Below are 25,675 nucleotides of genomic sequence, written 5' to 3'. Positions count from 1 at the left end.
AATTTATTACACATTTCTATAACACTGTAACAGAATTTCAGAGCCAGGACAGCCTTGGAGAGATGCAGCCTATTTTCTCCTTTGTTTTTACGTGGAACAGTTAAAGTCTGGAGAAGAGAGCCAGAATCCAGGTTTCGCTGTTTCCAATTCAGTGTGCTGTCTACCAGACCATACCGAAGCCCTTTTCTGGAATGTATTAGGGATATGCGTTACAGAGGACTTGCGAGGGTAACCAGTGTCCAGGGGCAATCTTTGAGTTTGCCTCCCCTCACCCTGACTCTGGTGGAGGAGTGGGGGGTGGGATTCCCTGGCTGCCTTGTCCCGCAACCCCTTGGACTTGCACCTAGGGGCAAATACCCCCTCTAAGTCCTGGTAGAGCAGTGGTTAAGAGCCCAGGCTGTTTATCAAAAGGTCAGCAGTTTGAATCCACTAGCCGCACCTTGGTAACCTTATGGGGCAGTTCTACTCTGCCCTATAGGTCTCTATGAGTTAGAATGGACTCAGCAGCAACGGGTTTGGTTTTCTGGTTTTTAACCCCCCTCACTACCTTTCATGCCTTACTATGAGACCAACCCCTTTGGCCTGCCACTTTGATAAAACCAAAAACCACACCCATTACCATCGAGTGGATTCCGACTCATAGCAACCCTATAGGTCAGAGTAGAACTGTCCCACTGGGTTTCCAAGGAGTGGCTGGTGAATTTGAACTGCCAACCTTTTGGTTAGCAGCAGAGCTCTTAACCACTGTGCCACTAGGGCTCTGTCACTTTGATAGTCTTTGTAAAGTCAGAATCGTCTAGATGGCAACTAATAACAACAACAAGGATCTGTATCCCTAAGTATCAACCCTCAAGACCTCTCTTAATGTTCATACGTTCAGACTCCAACCTTCCTTCCATTTCTACAGCGTCGTGAGTAGTAAGTTCAGCACCCACCTGTCAAAGGAATGAAACTGCATAGGAAGAATGGCCTGTGCTTCTCTCTTCAGTGATGGATCTGGGTACGGGATGGGCTCGGGACCACATTCGGCAAGTTCCACTGGGGCAGCCACAAGGCTTTTCAGTATCTCTTTGACATTGATGCCTTTGCCTTGACTAATACTGGAGATGGACGGTGCTGGCTTCAACATCTCGCTGGGGTTTTCAGTTAAGCTCTCCTGTGATTTTTTCACTTCAGACGACAAAGTAGACAAAAGTTCGCTCATGGCATCAGGGCCTGCGCTGGCCTCTAATTCCGCCCCATTCAGGATGCTGGCCACTTGCTCCTCTCCAATGCCTGAATCTGTGTGAGGAATGGAACTTTCCATCTGAATATCCTCACCAGGGGTGGGTGTTTCTTTTTCCTTTATAGTGTCTGGAAATGCAGCGGGTGTTTCTGTAATGAAAATAGTAATAATAATTTTTTAAAAAAAGCTTTACAAGTGAAAACGCTGTATTACTAATAGAATATTCTCATATGATAGAATAAACAAAATAAAACCTGTAAGAAACAAAAACTGTGTGTGCATAATACAACCTGCTTAGGACCCAGCATCCATTTATACCGGTCAATGTTTTGTACTGCAAAAGTCAACATACAGCTGTTCCTTTTATAACCCAGCTGCCTGTTAAAGCATCAGAAAATCGTTTCTGCAACAATTCTTATAGCAGCCTATAAATAATTACTATATGAAGCTCTCCTTCTGTCCTTTCATTGTTAGCTGCTGAACAAATATGCAAGGGAAACCCTTAAACTTCTCCAATATTTTTCTTAAAAATACAAAGTCATTTTTATGCTTTCTTTGCTACTTTAACAACCAATAATAAAAATAAAGTACGTAAGTTTAATGGAAATATTTAAAGTATTTGAATATATCATTTAAAATCACATACATAAAAAAATACATATAATTCTGAAGGCAACAGCAAAATGCAGACCATGTCAAATGATTAGGATACATCAACGGGATCCAGACTTTAATGACAGAAAAATGCTCCCCGGGAATTTAAAAGGCCCATGTGTGGCATTTAAGAGCAATTACTTTGGAACACTAATGCTCTTTCTTTGTGAATAAATATCAATTTCAATGTGTGAAAACCTGAATCAGGAATATATATATATATACATAGACACACACATATATATACATATATATGACACACCATAATATTATCAGTTAAAATCGCTAGAATAAAAAAAAATCCTAAATTCATGTCAAATCTCATTATACAAACATCAAGATAATGAAATTTGCCATATAATAAACTGTTATCCAATTCTAAATGATGACCTTGAAAAACTGATCTAATTGAGTATGGAATTTCCTCATTGTACGGTGGGAACAGTAAGAGTGCTCAACTTAATAGAGTCATATTGAAAAAGAAAACAAGGCAGTATTAAGATACCAAAAAAAAACCAAACCCAGTGCCATCGAGTTGATTCCGACTCATAGTGACCCTATAGGACAGAGTAGAACCGCCTCATAGAGTTTCCAAGGAGCGCCTGGTGATTCCAACTGTAGACCCTTTGGTTAGCAGCCGTAGGACTTAACCACTACACCACCAGTTTTTTAGCAGCACCTGCCCAAGGTAGATACTCAATAAATGTTAGTTACTTGTGTGATTTTAGCTTATAGTTAAGTATTCTCCTTTGTTTTTGAAAAAAAAAAAAAAAAAAAACAAGAAGGGTAGACTAAATTACTTGTAAGACTTCTTCCAAACTTTAAGATTTGTAAGTTCTATAAAACTGCCCTTATGTTTTCTGCTTGTTTGTTTTGAAGAGTTTTTAGGACAAGAAATCAAGAGAGTGCCCAGCAGGGGAACGGGAAACTGCAAATTCAGCAAGGCAGCTCTCAAATCTTTTATGAAATCTTTAAGGAAACACAGAGAACTGTTGCTTGGATGATAATCTCGTCGGTGGGATGAAAATGGGTTGAAAATCTGTACCCACTAACTAAAAAATTAAACACAATGCAAAGGGACTCTTTGGCCATGTCTACTGGAAAGTGTTGTTAATCTCCTGAAAACAGATTAACATCATGGCTTTCAAAATTAATGAAGATGTAAATTTATTAATTTTTTCCAGATTAATTTCAGAACAATTTTGTCAGGTTTTCAAAAGAAGGAAAATCTCCTTTTCTTTACTTTTGCTGCAAATTGTATTAAACCCATACGTTAATTTAGGAAGAAAACGCTTCTTCAAAGTGTTCCATCTTCCCAGTATACCATATTCATCTGAATTTACTAAGAAATATAAATGTCTCACAATTCAATGTCATATTGTAATTTTCCTCATCTTTATCAGACTTTATTTTTTTTATCAGACAGTTTTTAGTTTGGCTTGTTTGTTTGATCTAGGATGTTAGAATTAAAAGATCAATATGTGAAACATGATAATAATATTCAAATACTGTATAAGCAAGTATCAAAAAACAGAGCAGCCATTCTGTATTGATGCACAGATTTAAAATTATAATAAATGTATAAATGTTTTCAGAAGGGAGATAACCTTGAGACTACTTGTGGCAAATCACTAGAGAAGGAAAAATGTGAGGTAAAGATACCAGTTTGGAATTCTTTATTAAACCATGTGGCACAGAATACTAGGACTTAAATTAGAATAATGGAAGAATGAAAAGGAGGGGAAAGTATTAACATACCTCTGAAATATCTAACTTAAGAAAAAAAGACAGAGAGAACGGTGATAAGCTGCTACGTGGGGAAGGAGCACAGAAGGGACAGACTGGTTCAGTACAACAATGAAGTAAGTTCTGAACCAATGAAGTATGCAGTACCCCAGGGATTTTATACGTGGCAGTCAAGAGAAGTATAGACATATTTTGGGAATAATTCAAACTGAGGTGAGTGTTGAAACTTTAGAAGTTAATCAAATAACCTAGGTTTAGAGGATGAGAAGATGACCAAGGCTATTATTTCCAATGTTAAAAGAGACCAATTTATTTTAATACACTTTGCATGTATAGATTATGTATTTTTGAAAAGAAAACAACCATGGCAGAAAAATCTGGAGGGAATTAAATAGCAGTAATAACAATTCTATGACAATTGAACAGAGAATATAAAAGCAGGAACAAAACCTGAGCTGTCACAACAAAAAAAATCAGATTGTCATTGTTACTAACATGGGCTCACATCTCTGTTGTGGTTGTTAGGAGCCATCAGTCAGTTCTGGCTCATAGGGACCCTGTGTACAACAGAAAGAAACATGACCTAGTCCTGCCCATCTTCACAATCTGTGTTATGTCTGAGCCCACTGTTGCAGCCACTGCATCAATCCATCTCACTGACCTTCTAATTTACCAAGCATGATGTCCTTCTCCAGGGACTGATCCTTCCTGATAACACGCCCAAAGTATGTGAGGCGAAGTATCCCCATCCTTGCTTCTAAGGAGCACTCTGGCTGTGCTTCTTCCAAGACAGATTTGTTCATTCTTCTGGCAGTCCATGGTATAGTCAACATTCTTTGCCACAGCATAATTCAAAGGCATTAATATTTCTTTGGTCTTCCTTATTTATTGTCCAGCTTTTGCATGCATATGAGGTGTATCAAAATGCCATGGCTTGGGTCAGATGCACCTTAGTCCTCAAAGTGACATCTTTGCTATTTAATAAAGAAGTCTTTTGCAGCAGATTTACCCAATGCAGTAAGTAGTTTCGTTTCTCAGCTGCTGCTTCCATAGGCACTGATTGTGGATCCAAGTAAAACGAAATCCTTGGCAACTTCAGTCTCTCCTCTGTTTATCGTCATGTTGCTTATTGGTTCAGTTGTGAGAGTTTTTGTTTTCTTTATGTTGAGGTGTAATCCTTACTAAAGGCTGTGGTCTTTGACCTTCATCAGTAAGTGCTTCAAGTCCTCTCCACTTTCAGCAAGCAAGCTTGGGTCATCTGCACATCACAGGTTGTTAATGAATCTTCCTCTAATCCTGATGCCAAGTTCTTCTTCATAGAGTCCAACTTTTCAGAATATTTGTTCAGCGTACGGATTGAATAGGTAGGGTGAAAGAATACGACCCTGATACACACCTTTCCTGACTTTAAACCAACCAGTACCCCCTTGTTCTGTCCAAACAACTGCCTCTTGATCTATGTAAAGGTTCCTCATGAGCACAATTTAGTGTTCTGGAATTCCCATTCTTCACAGTGTTATCCATAGTTTGTTATGATCCACACAGTCGAATGCCTTTGCACAGTCAATAAAACATAGATAAACATGTTTATGGTATTCTCTGCTTTCAGCCAAGATCCATTTGACATCAGCAATGATATCCCTGGTTCCACGTCCTCTTCTGAATCTAACTTGAATTCGTGGCAGTTTCCTGTCTATGTACTGCTGCAACAGTTCTTGAAGGATCTTCAGGAAAATTTTACCTGTGTGATTTTAATGATATTGTTTGATAATTTCCACATTCTGTTGGATCACCTTTCTCTGGAATGGGCACAAATATGGATCTCTTCCAGTCAGTCGGCCAGGAAGCCGTCCTCCAAATCTCTTGGGATAGATGAGTGAGTGCTTCCAGTGTTGCATTCGTTTGCTGAAACATCTCTTGTTGGTATTCCATCGATTCCTGGAGCCTTGTTTTTCGTCAATATCTTCAGTGCAGCTTGGACTTCTTTCTTCATTATCATAGGTTCGTGATCATATACCACCTCCAGAAATGTCTGAACGTCAACCATCTTTTTGGTATAGTGACTCTGTATTCCTTCCATCTTCTTTTGATGTGCCCTGCTTCATTCAATATTTTGTCTATAGAATCTTCCCTTAACATGGCAACTCAAGGCTTGAATTTTTTCTTCAGTTCTTTCAGCTTGAGAATGCCAAGTCTGTTCTTCCCTTTTGGTTTTCTAACTACCAGGTCTTTGTGCATTTTTACTCTGTCTTCTGGAGCCACCCTTTGAAATCTTCTGTTCAGCTCTTTTAAGTGATTATTTCTTCCGTTCACTTTAGCTACTCTATATTCAAGAACCTCTTCTGACATTCATTTTGGTGTTTTCAATGACCTCCTGCTTTCTTCATGTACGATGTCCTTGGTGTCATCCCACAACTCATCTGGTCTTTGGTCATTAGTGTTCAATGTGTCAAATCTATTCTTGAGATGGTCTCTAAATTCAGTCTTTTGGCTCTCGTTGACTTGTTTTAATTTTCTTCAGCTTCAGCTTGAACTTGCATATGAGCATTTGACGGTCTGTTCCATAGTGGCCCCCGGTCTTATTTTGACTGATGATATTGTGCTTTTCCATTTTCTCTTTCCATAGATACAGTCAATTTGATTCCTGAGTATTCCATCTGGTGAGGTCCATGTGTGTAGTCACTATTTATGTTGTTGAAGGATAGGTATTTCCAGTGAATAGGTTCTAAGTCCTGCAAAATTCTATCATGAGATCTTCTGCATTGTTTCTATCATCAACGACATATTTTCCAACTACTGATCCTTCTTCTTGGTTTCTAACTTTTGCATTCCAATCACTAGTAATTATCAATGCATCCCGATTGCACGTGTGATCAATTTCAGACTGAGAAGTTGGTAAAAATCTTCAATTTCTTCATCTTTGTCATTAGTGGTTGGTACGTAGCTTCTCTGTGTTTAATTATCAGAAAGCATATGGTGAAGTGGAGCACTCAGTCTGAATTTAGCTGATTTATACATCTGGTCTAGAGTCTTGGCTTGGCCTTAACATGATGTCTGAGTATTTTTATTTATGGTGTGTTTTTACATTAAGGGTTACACAAAATATTTAAACTTTTCAAGTTATATTAGACTGAAATATAATAATTTCCTTAGCAAACAAAATATCTAAGAAGATGAAATCTTTGATCTGGTTTCATGGGCTACCATATTTAAAGATTTTTATCACTAATTATACAATTCTTTTTGCTTTTCTGTTCAACTAATTGGTTCTCAATGGACACTGAAATATGTAACTTATTAACTATATTCTTGGAATTCCTTTATAAATGTTGCCCTCTCAATTATAAAATGCTGTGAAAAGTTTATTCAAATAGAATAGAATATTTTCTAATGACTTATGTCAAAATATTTGCTCAGTAAATAAAATCTTAATTTTATTTTTACTGCAACTGATAAAGAATTATTTAAAAAAGGAAACAGTAATTTTGGTATTTCAATATAAAATTCTATTCGAGCAAATATATTTTGTAAGTCATAGCCTGTGATCATGTTACAGAAGTAAAAATAAATGCCAATGGAAAATTTTATAATAGCAACTGCAAATAAAATACTGATCAGTAGTCAAAAAATCTACCTTCAGTTTCTCAGAATGCATTAATATCTTTTACAGAACATGCTCTCAGTCGATAACATAAATTTTTGCTGAGATAACTTAATGTTTCCAAAATGTTCGTTGTAACACTAAAGTACTTTGAGGGTTTTACACACGTCACTTCACTAGGAGGTTAAGCGGGAACAGCAGTGCAAGTATAAACGATTGCATCTGTGAAGGTTATAGCAATGACAGCAAGCTTGTAACTTTTCAATAGTTCTCATCAGTTTCTGTAGCAATAGGCCATGTCAGTATACAAAACAGAAACACTACCAGCCTGAGTAATCTTAACCTTGTCAGAAACAGGCAGTTGGATGCCAGATGCTTTTTTTTCTCACTGGTTTTCATTGACTCTAATGAGTTCATCTAACATATTTTGGGAAAAATACGGGCTTAAGTTCAGCGAATGACATGATGTCTACATGGTGACCTCATTTGTCACATTCCTGCCTCCAAAAATCTTGTTTTACAGTGATATATGAAGTGTTTCAATATGTCTTACCTATCAAATTACTCAAATTGCTATTTTCCAAACTACCTAAATAAGGAATAACATGCAAGAAATGTACAGGTCCTTGTTATGTATCAAGAGATACTAGTTAGTACGGAACTAGAAATTAGAGCAAGATTAAGCATTTTCTCTTTAAATAATAATATCAAGCAAATTGAATCACTGTAGATTAATTTAAAATAAAATATAAAAAGCTGTATATAACTCATTTGCTTTATTAAGTCCAAAAATATTAATGAAGTCACATAAAAATTAACTTTGACTCCAAAGGGGAAAAAGCCATAAATAAAAAGAATTAAAATTATTATTAAAGTTCAATGTACGTAAGAAAAGAGTACATCGCACTGAGTAATTATCTGCAATATTTATACAGGCTGCATATTTTTTTGTTTGCTACGCTGAACGTATGAAAAGTATGTAACCTCAGGAATTCAATGTCGTTACTATAGGCTAGGCCAGAATGAACAAATTGCGGTTCAAAAGGTAATAAGAAAAGCCAAGGAAGTTCTTCCAACTGAACTTTTCACTGCGCTGTGTCTAGGTGTGGATCTCTCTGAGTGTGTTGAGCTTCTTGGATGTGCGCATTAATGATTTTCATCAAATGTGGGAATTTTTCAGGCCATAATTTCAAGTATTCTTTCACCCTCTCTCCCTCCCCGCCCCAGGGACTCCCCTTATGTGTGTGTTGTCACACTTGATGGTGTCTCACAGGTCTCTGAGGCTCTTTTCATTTTTATCCATTCTTTTTTTGTCCTGTTCCTCAGACTAGATAAACTTGACTGACCTATGTTCAAGTCCACTGATTTCCTCTACCAGCTCAAATCTTCGGTTGAACCCTCTTAGTAGATTTTTCACTTGTTATTACAATTTTCAACTCCAGAATTTTCATTTGGATTTTTTTTTAATAATTTCCATCTCTGTTGATGTTCTCTATTCAGTGACACATTGCTCTCATACTTTTCTTTAATTCTTCAGAAGAGGTTTTCTTTAATTATTTGAGCATATTTATAACAGCTGGTTTACAGTCTTAGTTTAGTAAGTCCGAGATCTGCTCTTCCTCAGGGACAGTTTTCTATTGACTACCTTTCTTCATGTGTATGGACCTTTCTTTCCTCTTTCTTTGCATGTCTCATGATTTTTTGCTGAAAACTCAATGTTTTCAATCACAGGTAACATTGCAAGTCTGGAAAGGAGGCTGCTTCCCCCAGGGTCTGTGGTCCTTGTTCGGTCGCTGCTGTTGTGCTGTTTGTTTAGTTGCTTCCCTGAAATAATTCTGTAAAATCTGTTTTCTCTGCAATGGGCACTCACTGAAATCTGCTCAGCCAGCTAGTGGTCACTAACTAGCTAGTGGACAGAAATTGCCTTCAATATCTTCAATCAACAAGTCTTCCACCCTTTGCCAAGAGGTTTTAGGTATGTGTGGAGGCATGCTTTCAACACTCCTGCAGTCCACAAACATAAGGTCTCAGTAAAATAAAAAAATCTACAAAAACAAAAGAAATGGAAAAAAAATCCACAAACAAAAGAAATTCAGCACAGGAGAATAAGAGGAACAAAGAAAACATCAGCACCACAAAAAAGCACCAAAAAATGGCAAAAATAAACTCATACCTATCAATAATCTCACTGAACATAAATGGCTTAAATGCACCCATAAAAAGACAGAGAGTGACAGAACGGATTAAGAAACAGGACCCATTAACATGCTGTCTAGAAGACAAGACACACACCTTAGAAACAAGGACATAAATGTATTAAAAATCAAAGATAGAAAAAAAAAATGCATTGCCACTCCTCCAAAAAAGAGCAGGAGTGGCAATACTAATCTCAGATAAAATAGACTTCAAAACGAAACCCACTATAAAAGACAAAAGACATTATATAATGATTAAAGGGACAGTCCCCCATGAAGACGTAACCATAATAAATATGTATCCAGTGACAGGGCTCTAAAATACACAAAGCAACACTGAAAAGAGAAACTCACAGTTCCACAATAATAGTAGGGGACTTCAACACACCACTCACAGTCAAGGACAGAACATCTAGACTGAAACTCACTAAAGATACAGAAAAGCTAAAGGCCACAATCAAACAACTTGACCTCACAGACATATGTAGAACATTCCACCCAACAGCAGCAAAGTACACATTCTTTTCCAACACACATGGAACATTTTACAGAACAGACCACAGCTTAGGCCACAAAGCAACCCTCAACAAAATCAAAACACTGAGATAATACAAAGTATTTTCTCTGATCACAACACCACCAAAGCAGAAATTAATAACAGGAAGAGTAAGGAAAAAAAATCAAATTCATGGAAACAAAAAAACACCCTGCTTAAAAACCACTGGTTAATAGAAAAAAATCAAAGACGGAATAAAAATTTCCTAGGATCAAATGAAAAGGAAAACATATCATACCAAAACCTTTGTGACACAGCAAAGGCAGTGCCCAGAGGTCAGTTTACAGCAATAGGTACACGGATCAAAAAAGGAGAAAGGGACAAAATCAAAGCATTAGCTACACAACTCAAACAAATGGAAACAAAACAGCAAAAGAAGGCCACAGCCACCAGAAGGAAGGAAATAATAAAGATCAGAGCATAAATAAATGAAATAGAGAATAGAAAAACAACAGAAAAAATCAACAAACTAGAAGTTGGTTCTTTGAAAGGATCAATAAAATCAACAAACCATTGGCCAAACTGACAAAAGAAAAACAGGAGAAGACACAAATAAACCAAATAAGAAATGAAATGAGGGATATTACACCAGGCCCAGTGACCTAAAAAGGATCATAATAGAGTATTATGAAAAACTATACTCCAACAAATTTGAAAACCTAGAGGAAATGGACAAATTTCTAGAAACATACTATCTACCCAAACTAACGCAAACTGAAGTTGAAAATCTGAACATACCCATAACAAGAGAAGAGATTGAAAAGGTAATTAAAAAAAAAAACAAAAACAACAACAAAAAAAAACTTCCAACAACAAGAAAGCCCTGGACCAGATAGCTTCACTGGAGCATTCTACCAAACTTTGAGAGAAGAGCTTACACCAGTACTACTCAAACTATTTCAGAAGATAAAAAAAGAATTCATTCTATGAAGAAGGCAAAGATACCACAAAAAAAGGAAAATTACAGACCAATATCCCTCATGAATATAGATGTAAAAATTCTCAACAAAATTCTAGCCAATAGAATTCAGCATTATATCAAAAAAAAAAAAAAAACCCACAATGAAGTGGAATTTACATCAGGTATAAAAAAAAAAGTTTTTTTTCTTTTTGTTTCAACATTAGAAAATCAATCAATGAAATACATGACATAAAAGAATCACATGATCATCTCAATAGATGCAGAAAAAGCATTTCACAAAGTTCAACACTCTTTCCTGATAAAAACTCTCAATAAAATAGGTATAGAAGGGAAATTCCACAACATAATAGAGGGCATCTATATAAAACCAACAGCCAATATTATTTTTAATGGAGGAGGCTGAAAACATTCTGCTTGAGAACAGGAACAAGACAAGGATGCCCTTTATCACCACTTCTATTTAACATTGTGCTGAAAATCCTAGCTACAGCAATAAGGCAAGAAAAAGAAACAAAGAGCATCCAAATTGGTAAGGAAGAAGTAAAACTGTCCCTATTTGTGGATGATATGATACTATACATAGAAAACCAAACAGACTCTACGAGAAAACTACTGGAGCTAATAGATTCAGCAAAGTAACAAGATACAAGATAAACATAGAAAAATCCGTTGGATTCCTATATACCAATAAAGAGAACTACCAAAAGGAAATCAGGAAAACAATACCACTTATAATAGTCACTTAAAAAAAAAAAAAAAAACTTAGGAATAAATCTAACCAGGGATGTAAAGGACCTATACAAAGAAAACTACAAAACACTACTGCAAGAAACCAAAAGAGACTTACATAAATGGCAAAACATACCATGCTCCTGGATAGATAAGACTCAATATTGTGAAAATGTCAATTCTACCCCACCCCACAAAAAAAAGCAATCTACAAATACAATGCAATCCCGATCCAAACACCAACACTATTCCTTAAAGAGATGGAAAAACTAACCATTAACTTTAAATGGAGAAGGAAGAGGCCCCAGATGAGTAAAGCACTCTTGAAGAAGACGAATAAAGTAGGAGGACTTGCACTACTTGACTTCAGAACCTACAATACAGTTACAGTAGTCAAAACAACCTGGTACTGGTACAATGACAGACACGTTGACCAATGGAACAGAACTGAGAACCCAGATGTAAATCCATCCACCTACAGTCACCTGATCTTCGACAAGGGCCCAAAGTCCATCAAATTGGGAAAAAACAGTCTTTTTAACAAATGGTGCTGGCAAAACTGGATGTCCATCTGCAAAAAAATGAAACAGCGCCCATACCTCATACCATACGCAAAAACTAATTCAAAATGGATCAAAGACCTAAGTATAAAACCAAAAATTATAAAGATCATAAAAGAAAAAATAAGGCCAAAGCTAGAAGTCCTAATTCATGGCTTTAACAGAATACAAACCATAACTACCAATACACAAATACCAGAAGATAAGCTAGATAAGTGGAATCGTCTAAAAATTTAACACTTATGCTCATCGAGACATTACCAAAAAACTAAAAAGAGAACCTACAGACTGGGAAAAAATTTTTGGCTATGACAAATCCAACAAACTTCTGATCTCTAAAATCTACAGGAAAATCTAACACCTCTCCAGCAAAAAGACAAATAGTCCAATTTAAAAATGGGCAAAGGATATGAACAGACAGACACTTTGCCAAAGAAGATATTCAGGTGGCCAACAGACACATGAAGAAATGCTCACTAATACTAGCCAGTAGAGAAATGCAAATCAAAACCACAATGAGATACCATCTCACCTTGACATTACTGGCACAAATAAAAAATAAACAGAAAATAACAAATGTTGGAGAGGTTGCAGGGAAATTGGAACTCTTGTGGTACAATCATTTTGCAAAGGATATGGTACTTCCTTAAAAAGCTAGAAATAGAAATATCCTATGATCCAGCAATCCCACTCCTAAGAATATACCCTAGAGAAGTGAGAGCCATCACATGAACAGATATATGCACACCCACGCTCACTGCAGCATTATTCACAATAGTAAAAAGATGGAAACAACCTAAGTGCCCATCAATAGATGTATGGATGAACAAATTATCATACATACATACAATGGAATGCTATACAATGATAAAAAACAACGATGAATCTGCGAAATAGTTGACAACACAGATGAATCTGGAGGCCATTATTCTGAGTGAAATAAGTCAGTCACAAAAGGACAAATATGGTAATGAGACCACTACTACAAAAACTCATGAAAAGGTTTACACAACAAATAAACAATCTCTGATAGTTATGAGGGAGGGGAGGGGTGGGAATAAAAACTAAATAGACAATAGATAGGTGGTAACTTTGGTGAAGCGTTAGACAACACAATACTGGGGAAGCACCACAACTTGTACAAGGCAAGGTCATGGAAGCTCCACAGACACATCCAGACTCTCTGAGGGACCGAATTACTGGGCTGACCATGGTCTCGGGGAACATCTAGTTCAATTGGCATAACATAGTTCATAAAGAAAATGTTCTACATCCTACTTTGGTGAGTAGCATCCGGGATCTTAAAAGCTTGTGAGCAGCCATCTAAGATACTCCACTGGTATCACCCCATCTGAAGCAAGGGAGAATGAAGAAAACCAAAGACTCAAGGGAAAGATTAGTCCAAAGTACTAATGGACCACAACTACCACAGCCTCTATCAGACTGAGTCCAGCACAAGTAGATGGTGCCCGACTACCACCACCAGTTGCTCTGACAAACATCATCACAATAGAGGGTCCTGGACAGAGCTGGAGAAAAATGTAGAACAAAATTCTAACTCACAAAAAAAAAAGAAAGAAAAGACCAGACTTACTGGACTAACAGAGACTGGAGAAACCCCGAGAATACGGCCCCTGAACTCCCTTTTAACTCAGTACTGAAGTCACTCCTGAGGTTCAGCCAAAGATTAGACAGGCTTATGAAACAAAACGAGACTAAATGGTTACACCAGCCCTGGGGCAGGGATGTGAAGGCAGGAGGGGACAGAAAAGCTGGTAATGGGGAACCCAGGTTGAGAAGGGGAGAGTGTTGACACTTTGTCTGGTTGGCAACCAATGTCACAGAATATGTACACCAATTGTTTAATGAGAAACTACTTTGCTCTGTAAACTTTCATCTAGAGTACAATAAAAAATAAATAAAATGGAAGTCTTGATCATTCTCTTCAACCTTATCTATCTAGAGTCTTGCCTGCTTTGATAAATGGCCCTTTTATCACCTCAGGATTTTAGGCCTGAGTGTTACAGATACGTGTCAACTTTGCAAATGTAACATTTTCTCATGCCCCCCACATCCAATCTATTGCAATGTCCACTAAGTTTACCTGTAAAGTACATCTCTGATTTATCTTCCTCTTTGATCTACCCTTTACCATACCCTAGTCCTAGGCAATAGCATCCTACCTATAATGCACCAGCCTCATAATGTTATCCAGTTCTGTTCTATAATCTCTCTAATCTGTACCCCCACTGCACCCAGACTACTCTTTTAAAATTATAATCCAGCTTTTGATATTTGTAGCATGCAAAATAACACTCCCTCCCCAAAAGACATTCACATCCTATTTCCCGTTACCTGTGCTCATGTTGCTTTACATGGCAAAAGGGACTCTGCAGATGCGATTAGATCAAAGGACCTCGAGAAGGGGAGATTATCCTGGACTACCCAGATGGGCCCAATCTAACACATGAGTCCTTACGAGCAAAGAACCTTTCCAGGCTGTGGTCAAAAGAAGATGTGACTACAGTACAGTGGTCTAAGAGATACAATGTGGCTGGTTTTGAAGACGGAGGAAGAGGCCCACGAGCCAAGAAATGTGGGTGGCCTTTAGAAGCCAGCAAGAAAACAAATTCTCCCCTAGAGCCTCTAGAAAAGAATGCAGCCCTGTCAACTCCTTGATTTTAGCCCAACAAGACCTGTCGGAATTCTAACCTGCAGAGCTGTAAGGTAATAAATTTGTGTTGTTCTATGCCATTAAGTTTGTGATAATTTGTTACGGCAACAATAGAACACTAATTCAGTAATCCTCTGCTTAGTTTGAAAACACAGATCCTTAATACAGTTGACAGTCCCCATCTGTCCAGCCTCATGAAATGCTGCTCTTTCCCGTGATAACTACGTTCCACCCACATATCCTCCCTAAATGTGCCCAACAATCGCTGTCTTTGAACGTGGGACTCCCCTCTCAGAAACACGCTTCCGCTGCCTCCACTCTTTTTAACAAACTGAACTCATCTTTAGGTTCTCACTCCTATGAACGGTCTTGCCCAAACCAAACTGAAATTATACTTCTTCTTTTATGCTGTCTTGTAATAACCATAACCTGCAATTTTATTTCTTAGCATGTCCCATGCATGCAATTATATATTTATATGTGCATTTCTAAAAGCGTCCCATGCTTTGCAATTATATATTTACGTGTGTGTTTCTAAAAGTTCCTCCCCCCCCCCCACTATAATGGTAGCTTCGTAAAGATAGGACCTTTTTGCTCACTGCTACATCCTCAGAACCTAGGACATAGTAGAAAATTGTTCATTTATTCACCAAATTTTTCGTGAAGGAATTATAAAGCAAAATGAAAGAAAGGTCAGATTAGAAATGAAAGAGCAGGACAAGGAAGGATTTTGTTGGTACTTTTACTAATATTGAAAATATATATTTTACATTTTACAGAGTTTAAGATAGTTTTTAATGAGTGCTAGGAATAAGTTTAGGCATGGTTTTTACCTCTAAATTACAAAAACGTAATTTATTCAACATCAGTATCCATTCAGAACTCTATAAAGATTATACTAATGACATTGTTTTAGAACACTTATAAAATAATGATGCATCCACATAATGGACTGCAATGTGGCCGTTAAAAGTGATTCTAAAACCAAGAGGAAAAAAAACACAAATTCACAATATTAAAATATTTGTATTTTATTATATAACCTGTTTTTTAAAATAATTTAATAAATATTATTAAGCTTATTTCTAATTTTCCATTACAATAAAAGCTGAGTAATAAAAATACTTCTATTTAAATTACTGTATATATACCCTTACTTGTGGTGTCCTTAAGATAAAATTCTAAAGGTGAAATTACTACATCGAGGGATACGGACATTTCTATGCTTTATAAAGGGCACATATTTGCATTCTCACTCTTCGAAATTTTGCCCAATTAAACAGCAAATTATGAGATATTGTTGTTTCAATACGAATGTATTCGTTGGGATGGGAGGATAGAGAGAGTTGGAAGCTGGCAGAATTGTCAGAAAAGGAGAGACTGGAAGGGCTGACTCATTAGGGGAGAGCAGGTGGGAGCACGGAGTAAGGTGTCTATAAACTTATATGTGACAGTCTGACTTGAGTTGTAAACGTTCACTTGAAGCTCAGTAAAAGTTAATTAAAAAAAAAAAAAAGAATGTATTTGTTAGAGAGTTAAACAGATTTTCCTTACTTCTACTAATTCCTGTCTTCTTTTGTGAAGTATTTGGTATTTTCTATATATTTCTATTACTGTGATATATTCTATTACTGACCTGTTAGAACTCCTTACTCATTAAAGTTATTCATTTTTATCATATAAATATACAAATTTTGCTTGCATTTTGCTTTTCAATGTTGCTAATATTTTCAGACATGCAGATATATAAAACTTTGATTTAGTTATATCTTTGATTTATGTTATGATCTAAAAGATCTTTTATACTATTACATAAATACTAATTTTAATATTCTTTCATTATGTTCACAGGTTCATTTTTACCTCTAAATTTTAACAAATATGGAATTTAGTATAATACATGAGATAAGGACATAAATTATTTTTTCTTCCAAATCATTACTCCATTTGGTAACCCCAAAACCATTTGTCAAAAATAATACGTCTTCCACTTGATTAGAAAAATTACACTAATATGTGAAACCAAAAAAAAAAAAAAAAAACCAAACCCGTTGCCATCGACTCAATTCTGACTCACGGCGACCCTACAGAACAGAGTAGAACTGCCCCATACAGTTTCCAAGGAGCAGCTGGTGGATTCAAACTGCCGACCTTTTGGTTAGTAGCCATAGCTCTTAACCACTGCGCCACTAGGGTTTCCAATATGTGAAATGCTCATACGAATGCCAGCCTATTTATAGATTTTTTTTTTTTTATGCCACGTCTATTTTTGCAACAGTACCACGTTGTAAACTCTTACCCAAAATGGAGCAAGTAATGTTGTTATCTTCAAGGTACGCTCTTAGTGTTCATCAACAGCCAGTTTCAGTAATTTACCCCGTCTTAGTTTCCTAGGGAGCCCTGGTGGCACAGTGGTTAAGAGCTTGGCTGTTAACAAAAAAGCCGGCAGTTAGAATCCACCAGCTGCTCCCTGGAAACCCTATGGGGCAGTTCTCCCCGTCCTATAAGGTCGCTATAAATTGGAACCGACTCCACGGCAACGAGATTACTCAACTCGACGACAATGGGCTTATTTTCCTAGGGCTGCCATAACAAACTACTACAAAATGGATGGCTTTAAAGAAAAGAATTTATTTTCTCATTAGTTCTGGAGACCAGAAGTCCAAATTCAAGGTGTCTGCAGGACCATACACACTCTGTCAGCTCTAGGGGAAGATCCTACCTTTTCTTTTCCCAGGCCTTCTTCTACTAGCCCAGACATTCCTTGGTGTTCTTTGGCTGCTTGTAAATGTATTTTCACATGGCGCCTTCCCCCGTGTGACTCTGTTTCTGTAACTGTTCTCCCGTTTTAGAAGACAGCGCTCAGAGGGGATTGTTGTTAGGTAGCATTGACTCAGGTCCAACTCCCAGTGACCCTAACTACAATAGAAGGAAACACTGCCCAGTCCTGCGCCATCCTCATGATCATTGTTAGGTTGGGGCCCATTGTTGCAGCCACTATGTCAGTCCATCTCCTTGAGGGTCTTCCTTTTTTTCGCTGACCCTCTACTTTACCAAGCATGATGTCCTTCTCCAGAGACTGGTCCCTCCTGATAACATGTCCAAAGTATGTGAGATGAAATCTTACCATCCTTGCTTCTAAGGAGCATTCTGGCTGTACTCCTTCCAGGACAGATTTGTTAGTTCTTCTGGCAGTGCATGGTATATTTAATATTCTTCACCAACACCATAATACAAAGGCATCAATTCTTCTTGGGTCTTCTAATTCATTGTCCAGCTTTCACATGCATATGAGGCGATCGAAAACACCACAGCTTGGGTCAGGCCCACCTCAGTCCTTAAAGTGACATTTTTGCTTTTTAACACTTTAAAGACGTCTTTTGCAGCAGATTTGCTCAAAGCAATGCGTGGTTCAGATTCCAGGCTGCTGTTTCCATGGACATTTATAGTGGATCCAAGTAAAATGAAATCCCTGACAACTTTAATCTCTTCTTTATTTATCATGATGTTGATTATTGGTCTAGTTTTTAGGATTTTTGTTTTCTTTACGTTGAGGTGTAACCCATAATGAAGGCTGTAGTCTTTGAACTTCATCAGTAAGTGCTTCAAGTCCTCTTCACTTTCAGCAAGCAAGGTTGTGTCATCTGCATATCACAGGTTGTTAATGAGTCTTCCTCCAATTCTGATATCCCCTTCCTCTTCATATAATCCAACTTCTTGTATTAGTTGCTCAGCATACAGACTGAATAAATGTGGTTGAAGGATACAACCCTGACTCACACTTTTACCTCATTTTAAACCATGCAGTATCCCCTTGTTCTTTTTGTACGACTGCCTCTTGGTCTATGTACAGGTTTCTCATGGCACAATTAAGTGTTCTGGAATCCCCATTCTTCGCAATGTTATCCATAATTCATTAGGATCCATGAAGTTAAATGCTTTTGCATAGTCAATAAAACACAAGTAAACACCTTTCTGGTATTCTCTGCTTTCAGCCAAGACCCATCTGACATCAGCAATGATATCCCTTGTTCCACTTCCTCTTCTGAATCTGGTTTGAATTTCTGGCAGTTCCCTGTGGATGTACTGCTACAACTGCCTTGAATGATTTTCAAGAAAATTTTACTTGCATGTGATTTTTAATATTGTTCAATAATTTCTGCATTCTGTTGAATTACCTTTCTTTGGAATAGGTACAAATACGGATCTCTTCCAATTGGTTGGCCAGGTAGCTGATTTCCAAATTTCTTGGCATAGACTAGTGAGGGCTTCCAGTGCTGCATCTGTTTGTTGGAACATCTCACTTGGTATTCTGTCAATTCCTGGAGACTTATTTTTCGCCAATGCTTTCAGTGCAGCTTGGGCCTCTTCCTTCAATACCATCAGATCTGGATCATATGCTATGCCCTGAAATGACTGAACATTGACCAATTCTTTTTGGTACAGTGACTCTGTGTATTCCTTTCATCTTCTTTTGATGCCTCCTGCATCGTTTATGGAGACCTAATGGCATGGTGGGTAATACCCATAGCTGCTAACCAAAAGGTCAGCATTTCGAATCCACCAGCTGCTCCTTGGAAATCCTATGGGGGCAGTTCTACTCTGTCCTATAGGGTAGTTATAAGTCGGAATCAACTTGATGGCAACGGGGTTTTTTTTTTTTTTTTTTTTTGGTTCTGTGTCATTTAGTATTCTCCCCTTAGAATTCTTCAATATTGCCAACTAGAGACTTGAATTTTTTCTTCAGTTCTTTCAGCTTGAGAAATGCAGAGCGTGTTCTTCCCTTTTGGTTTTTTTTTTTTAAATCTCCAGGTCTTTGCACATTTCATTATAATACTTTACTTTGTCTTCTCTCAAGCTGCTCTTTGAAATCTTCTGTTCGGCCCTTTTACTTCCTCATTTCTTCTTTTAGCTTTAGGTACACTACATTCAAAGGCAACTTTCAGAGTCTCTTCTGACATGATTTTGGTTATTTCTTTCTTTTCTGTCTTTTTAATGACTTCTTGCTGTCTTCAAGTATGATGTCCTTGATGTCATTTTACAACTTGTCTGGTCTTCAGTCATTAGTGCTCGAAGTGTCAAATCTATTCTTGAGATGGTTTCTAAATTCAAGTGGGATATACTCAACTTTGTACTTTGGCTCTCGTGAACTTGTTCTAATTTTCTTCAGTTTCAACTTGAACATGCATAGGAGTAATTGATGTTCTGTTCCACAGCTGGCCCCTGGCCTTGCTCAATGAAGAAGTCGTTGGTCTTGCAAAAATCTATTACGTGATCTCTGGCATCATTTCTATCACTAAGGCCATGTTTTCCAACTACAGATCCTTCTTCTTTGTTTCCAGCTTTTGCATTCCAATGGCCAATAATTATCAATGTATCTTTATTGCATGTTTGATCAATTTCAGACAGCAGAAGGTGGTAAAAATCTTCAATTTCTTCATCTTTGGCCTTAGCAGCTGTTGGGTAAATTTGAATAATGGTCACATTAGCTAGTCTTCCTTGTAGGTGTATGGATATTATCCTATCACTGACAGTGTTGTACTTCAGGGTAGATCTTGAAATGTTCTTTATGACAATGAACACGATGGCATTCTTCTTAAATGTGTCATTGCTGGCATAGTAGACCATATGATTGTCTGATTCACAATGACGAATACCAGTCCATTTCAGTTCACTAATACCTATGATATCAATGTATATGCATTTCATTTCATTTCTGAGGACTTCCAATTTTCCTAGATTCATACTTCATACATTCCACTTTCCAACTATTAATGGATGTTTGCGGCTCTATCTTCTCATTTCGAGTCATGTCCCATCAGCAAATGAAGGCACTGAAAGCTTGATTCCACCCATGTCATTAAATTCGACTCTACTTTGAGGAGGCAGCTCTTCTCTAGTCGTATTCTGAGTGCCTTCCAGCCTGAGGGGATCATCCTCTGGCACTATATCAGACAAGGTCCCACTGCTATTCATAAGATTTTTACTGGCCAATTTTCTCAGAAGTAGACTGCCATGTCCTTCTTCCTAGTCTGTGTTAGTCTGGAAGCTCTGCTGAAACCTGTCCACCAAGGGTGACCCTGATGATATTTGAAATACTGGTGGCAAAATTTCCAGTGTCATAGCAACACCCAAGCCACCACAGTAGGACACACCGACTGACATACGGTGGCAGAAGGGATTAGGATACTGTATTCTGGTATGACCTTGATAACTGGTAAAACAGAAGAACCTATTTCTAAACAAGGTCACATTCACAGACACAGTGGTTGGAATTTCAACATATTCATGGGGGGACACAATTCAATCCATAACAATCTTGTATAGTCATAATTAAATATAAATTGTATTTCAATGACAGAATTGGTTTCAAATCCATGAATTTCCTACATATGGATCTTCTTTTAAAGGAAAATAAAATCCAAAACATTGTATCGAATCCACAAAATGACGGGTGATAATTTTTCAATGATGTACTGTACACATCAAGAACTTCACTGAAGATAAAGATACTTTAGTGATAATATAAAAATTAAGAAACATATCACAGAAACTGTACTTCCAAGGTTTTAATTTTTGCTTTTGTCCGTTGTTCTTATCTGTCATTGAAAAACATGTAATCATTTTGCCTACAAAAATGTTAAGTTCATTAAAAATATTTTAGATGTCAAAAAGGCCAATCCAACTCTTCTTTAAAGTGTGGAATTAAACTCATTTAGTTTAACTAACACTAAGAGTACACTTTGTAGTGCCAGCATCATCAACAAAACTTTTCTCCTCAATAACCACTGTACCACTGAATGCAGTAACAGTAATTTATCATTAGTTTCCATATTATCACGTAATACAAAGAAAAATCACAAATTTACCACATTAACCTTAAAGTAATTCAAAATTCGTACTATGTGAGGAGGGTCACTATCCTGTTCACCTAAAATTGTTTTCAGAGCCAGACTTTCTTGATAAAGACAGCCATGCCCTGACATTCCACTGCAGGCTCCTCAGTCTGGGTAACTAAAAAAGTAACTACTCCAGAATATTTCACAGTCACTGCGGCTGAGCCATTCAAAAACACTCCTGCACAAGCAAACTCCAAACAAAATTTGTGGACAATGCAATCTTTCACAGTTCATGCGGTTCAGAGCTAGTTGTGTTTGTTAGCAATAAAGCTGAAAAAAGGAATTTTTCCTTCATTTCACTATGATGTTCAACAGTTGGCACATGTATAAAAAATATCTGTGCATTCATCAAAGTGTAATGAAAAACACTTCCCTCTCCTTATTTGTTCTTTAAGTTGGTCTTGCAGATCACCAGCTAATTACTGAATACACTGAACTACGGTGTCACTGAGCTTCCTCTTCTGGCTCACATTCACACTTTTCAAACAAACATTTTTTAAAAATATTTTTCCACTAATCCCTTTGCAATTATATATGAATTTTCAATCTTAGCAATTGGAAGCGTTGCCTTATAAGAGGCCCAGAAGACAATAACGTTTATATATGAAATACTGAACTCTTCACTCCTATTATAGATCCAAGCTTTCATCTTCTTTCATTTTCCTAGAGAACTTCCTATAACATCTCTTGTAGTGTAGGTCTTCTGGAGATAGAATTTATCACATTTTGTCACAAAGAGGCTTATTTTTACCTTAGTTTTTAGACATTTTTATTGGATATAGAAGTCTGGGTTTTTTTTTTTTTTTTTCCAGCACTTAAATAATGTCATTCCATTGTCTTCTGTTTTGATTAGTTTCTGATGAACAGTCTATAGATATTCTTACCTTTGTTCCTTCCTCCCTCCCACGGGCTACTTTGATGATTTCTTCTTTATCTTTGGTTTTCAGCACCTTGATTATGATATGTCTTGTTGGGGTTTTCTTTGTGCATATCCTGCTGCTTGGAGTTTGTTAAAATGTTGGGATATTTGGGATTACAATTTTTATCATATTTGAAAACTATGGCCAATATTTCTTCTCATTATTTTTCTCCCCCTGCCTCCCATTTCCCTCCTTTTGGGACTCCAATAACAAATACCATAGACTGCTTTAGAATGTCCCATGAAGCAATCCATTAGATTTCTATTTCTGCATAACAAAATACCATAAAGTCAGTGGCTCAAAACAGCACCCAGGTATTAGCTCACAGCTCTCCAGGTCAGAGGTCCAGTACAGCATTTCTGAGTTCTCTGAAATCAAGCTGCCAGCTGGCTGTGTTCTCATCGAGATCTCAGGATCCTTTTCCAAGATCATTGCAGTTATTACAGTACTCAGCTCCTTGTCATCATAGGACTGTGAAGAACTGTTATCTCCTTCAGGGGCTCTCAGTTTCTTCCCCATGGTTACCTACACCTCAGTGATGACGAACCTTCCTCAAGCGGAATCCCTCTCACACTCTCAAACTCTGACTTCCTGTTGTGCAACCAGCCAGAAAAAAACCCTCTGCTTTTAAGAGACTCCTAAGAGAAGGTCAGGCCTACCTTGATTATCACCTTTTCTTAAAAGCAATTGTGCTAAATAGTCTAACCTAATTGCAGGAGCAAAATCTATCATATTCACTGTCCCAGGCACTATGCCAACCACAGTCTTCAGCTCTGTAGTGCCTAATCACGTTATTCCCAACCACAGCCACTATCATTTCAGATGTTTTATTTTTTGGCTCTAAAACTTTCAATTGCTTTTTCTTTATATATACTTTTTTTTTCCATTTCTCTCCTCATATGTTCACTTTTTTCTTTAAATTGAAAAGCATCCTGACCATAATATATAATATCTGCTTTAATGTCCTTATTTGATAATTCCACCCTCTCTCTCTGTCATGTCTGAATTGGTTTCTATTGATTGATACTTTTCCTGGATACACATCACATTTGCCTGCTTCTTTGCATATTTAATAATTTTTTACTGGACGTATAACATTTAATTTTACATTTTGGGTGACAGATTTTTTTGTATTCCTTTGAAGAGTGTTGGACTTTGTTCTGACAGGAAGTTAAGTAACTTACAGATCAGTTTGATGCTTCCAAGGCTTGTTTTTAAGCTTTTTTTCTACTGGGTCTAGGGTAGCCTTTACACTAGGCCTAATGTAGCCCTACTAGTAAGGTGTGATTCTTCTGGGACCTCTAGTGAATGCCACCACTGTGCATATTAATATACATATAATTAGGTGTCTTTAATTTTGCAGAAGGTACTTCAAGAATGTAATTGAACACAATTGTAAAAACTATAGTTTGCTCTCAATAGTAAGATATAAACACCACATATCATATCTTCATGAAACCTGAGGTGTATACGCGTTCATAAACAATTACATAATGAATATTTATGGTATAACACTTCATGAAATAAGAACATCCCAACAGGTCAGGAGCTGAGGTCAGTATTACCTTTGTAAAATGAGTGGGCAAAGCTCTGCTCAGGAGTTAACTTGGCAAGGAATCCGTGGTTCAGACTTGGATGAGGGATAGAGGGTATGACCACAACTGTGGAGAAAATCATGGAGTCAAATTTGAGCCAGCATGTGACAACCTGCAGCCTGGTCCACTGAAGACTCACGGCAGTTCTGTATTACTACAACATGCAAACAGTGCTAGCAACAGAGGATGCATCTTGGAGGGAAGGAAAGAGGTTTTCTATTAAGACAAGTGAAAGCATACGCCCATTAAGTACGGTAACTTCAGCAAAATACACAGAGACACGCAAATACACAAGAAAATCAGAACTGGAAGGTTCACTGTAATTGTACTTATTTTATACACATACATGACAGATATGAATGCATCAAAGATGAGGAAAAAGGGTTGATTAACATGATAAAGTCTTCACAGTTTTTTTTTTTTTAAATGGTGAAAAGATATGAACTGGAATGGCAGGATGATATTTATTTGAAGAATAAAGTTAAAAATGAAAGTAAACTACAATGAAATAATGTAGTTTTTTATTTTTATGCATCAAAAATAAATATGGCACGCATTAGCAAAATCCTCCAGGTGAAGCCTAGCCCATATTCTCTACAACAACATAAAAGGTAAATGAGGCAGGAGAAGCTTACGGAAAACAAGAGGCAGAGATTTGGCCACTAATTTCTACTTGCTTAAAAAAGATTTCACTTCATTTACGCATCATGTGCATCACCTCCACTGCTGTCAAGTTGATTCCAACTCATAGTGACCTTATAAGACAGAGTAGAACTGCCCCATGGGGTTTCCAAGGCTGTAATCTTACATTTGCCCTACAGGGTTTCCAGGGAGCGGCTGGTGCATTCAAACTGCCAACGGTCAAACACTTAGCCATTGCACCACCCGGACTCCGATCTTCACGAAAGCAGACTGCCACATCTTTCTCCCGCAGGGCAGCTGGCGGGTTTGAACCACCGACCTGTCAGTTAGCACCTGAGCTTTTAACCACTGCTCCACCAGGGCTCCTTTGCATTTATTTAGGAAAGACAATTCCAACTATGAATTAATCTAGTGGTATGTGAAATATTATTGGGCTACCAAGGTAACACTACAAACAACAAAGAAATACCATCGATATAAACACCTGGCAAGAAATGCAACTGATAGAAGGAGCACAATAATATTAAGGTATTCAAACCAAACCAAACCAAACCCGTTGCCATTGGGTCAATTCTGACTCATAGCAACCCTATAAGGATAGAGTAGAACTGCCCCATAGGTTTCCAAGGGACACCTGGTGGATTCAAACTGCCGACTTTTTGGTCAGCAGCTGTAGCTCTTAACCACTACTCCACCAGGGCTTCCTTAAAAAACCAAACCAAACCCAGTGCCGTCGAGTCGATTCTGACTCATAGTG

At 37.4% G+C, this 25,675-nt stretch overlaps 1 protein-coding gene across 7 annotated transcripts in view; it reads right to left on the bottom strand.

The window, feature by feature from the left end:
* NBEA (neurobeachin) overlaps positions 1–25,675 on the bottom strand; it is an 892,011-nt gene that overhangs the window by 550,470 nt on the left and 315,866 nt on the right. For 5 of the 7 annotated variants that reach the window (XM_049853455.1, XM_049853457.1, XM_049853456.1 and 2 more), the window contains 2 exons: positions 24,247–24,342; positions 936–1,374 (listed from right to left, as the gene is read on the bottom strand). In XM_049853455.1, coding sequence (XP_049709412.1) covers positions 936–1,374; positions 24,247–24,342 — 535 coding nt within the window. The remainder of the gene's footprint in view (positions 1–935; positions 1,375–24,246; positions 24,343–25,675) is intronic. The other 2 variants (XM_049853458.1, XM_049853459.1) reach the window with 1 other exon arrangement.

The sequence above is a fragment of the Elephas maximus genome, chromosome 14, assembly GCF_024166365.1.
Source record: "Elephas maximus indicus isolate mEleMax1 chromosome 14, mEleMax1 primary haplotype, whole genome shotgun sequence".
NCBI lineage: Eukaryota > Metazoa > Chordata > Mammalia > Proboscidea > Elephantidae > Elephas > Elephas maximus.
Note: the sequence above shows the minus strand (reverse complement) of the source record. Positions and strands in the feature narration are given on the sequence as shown.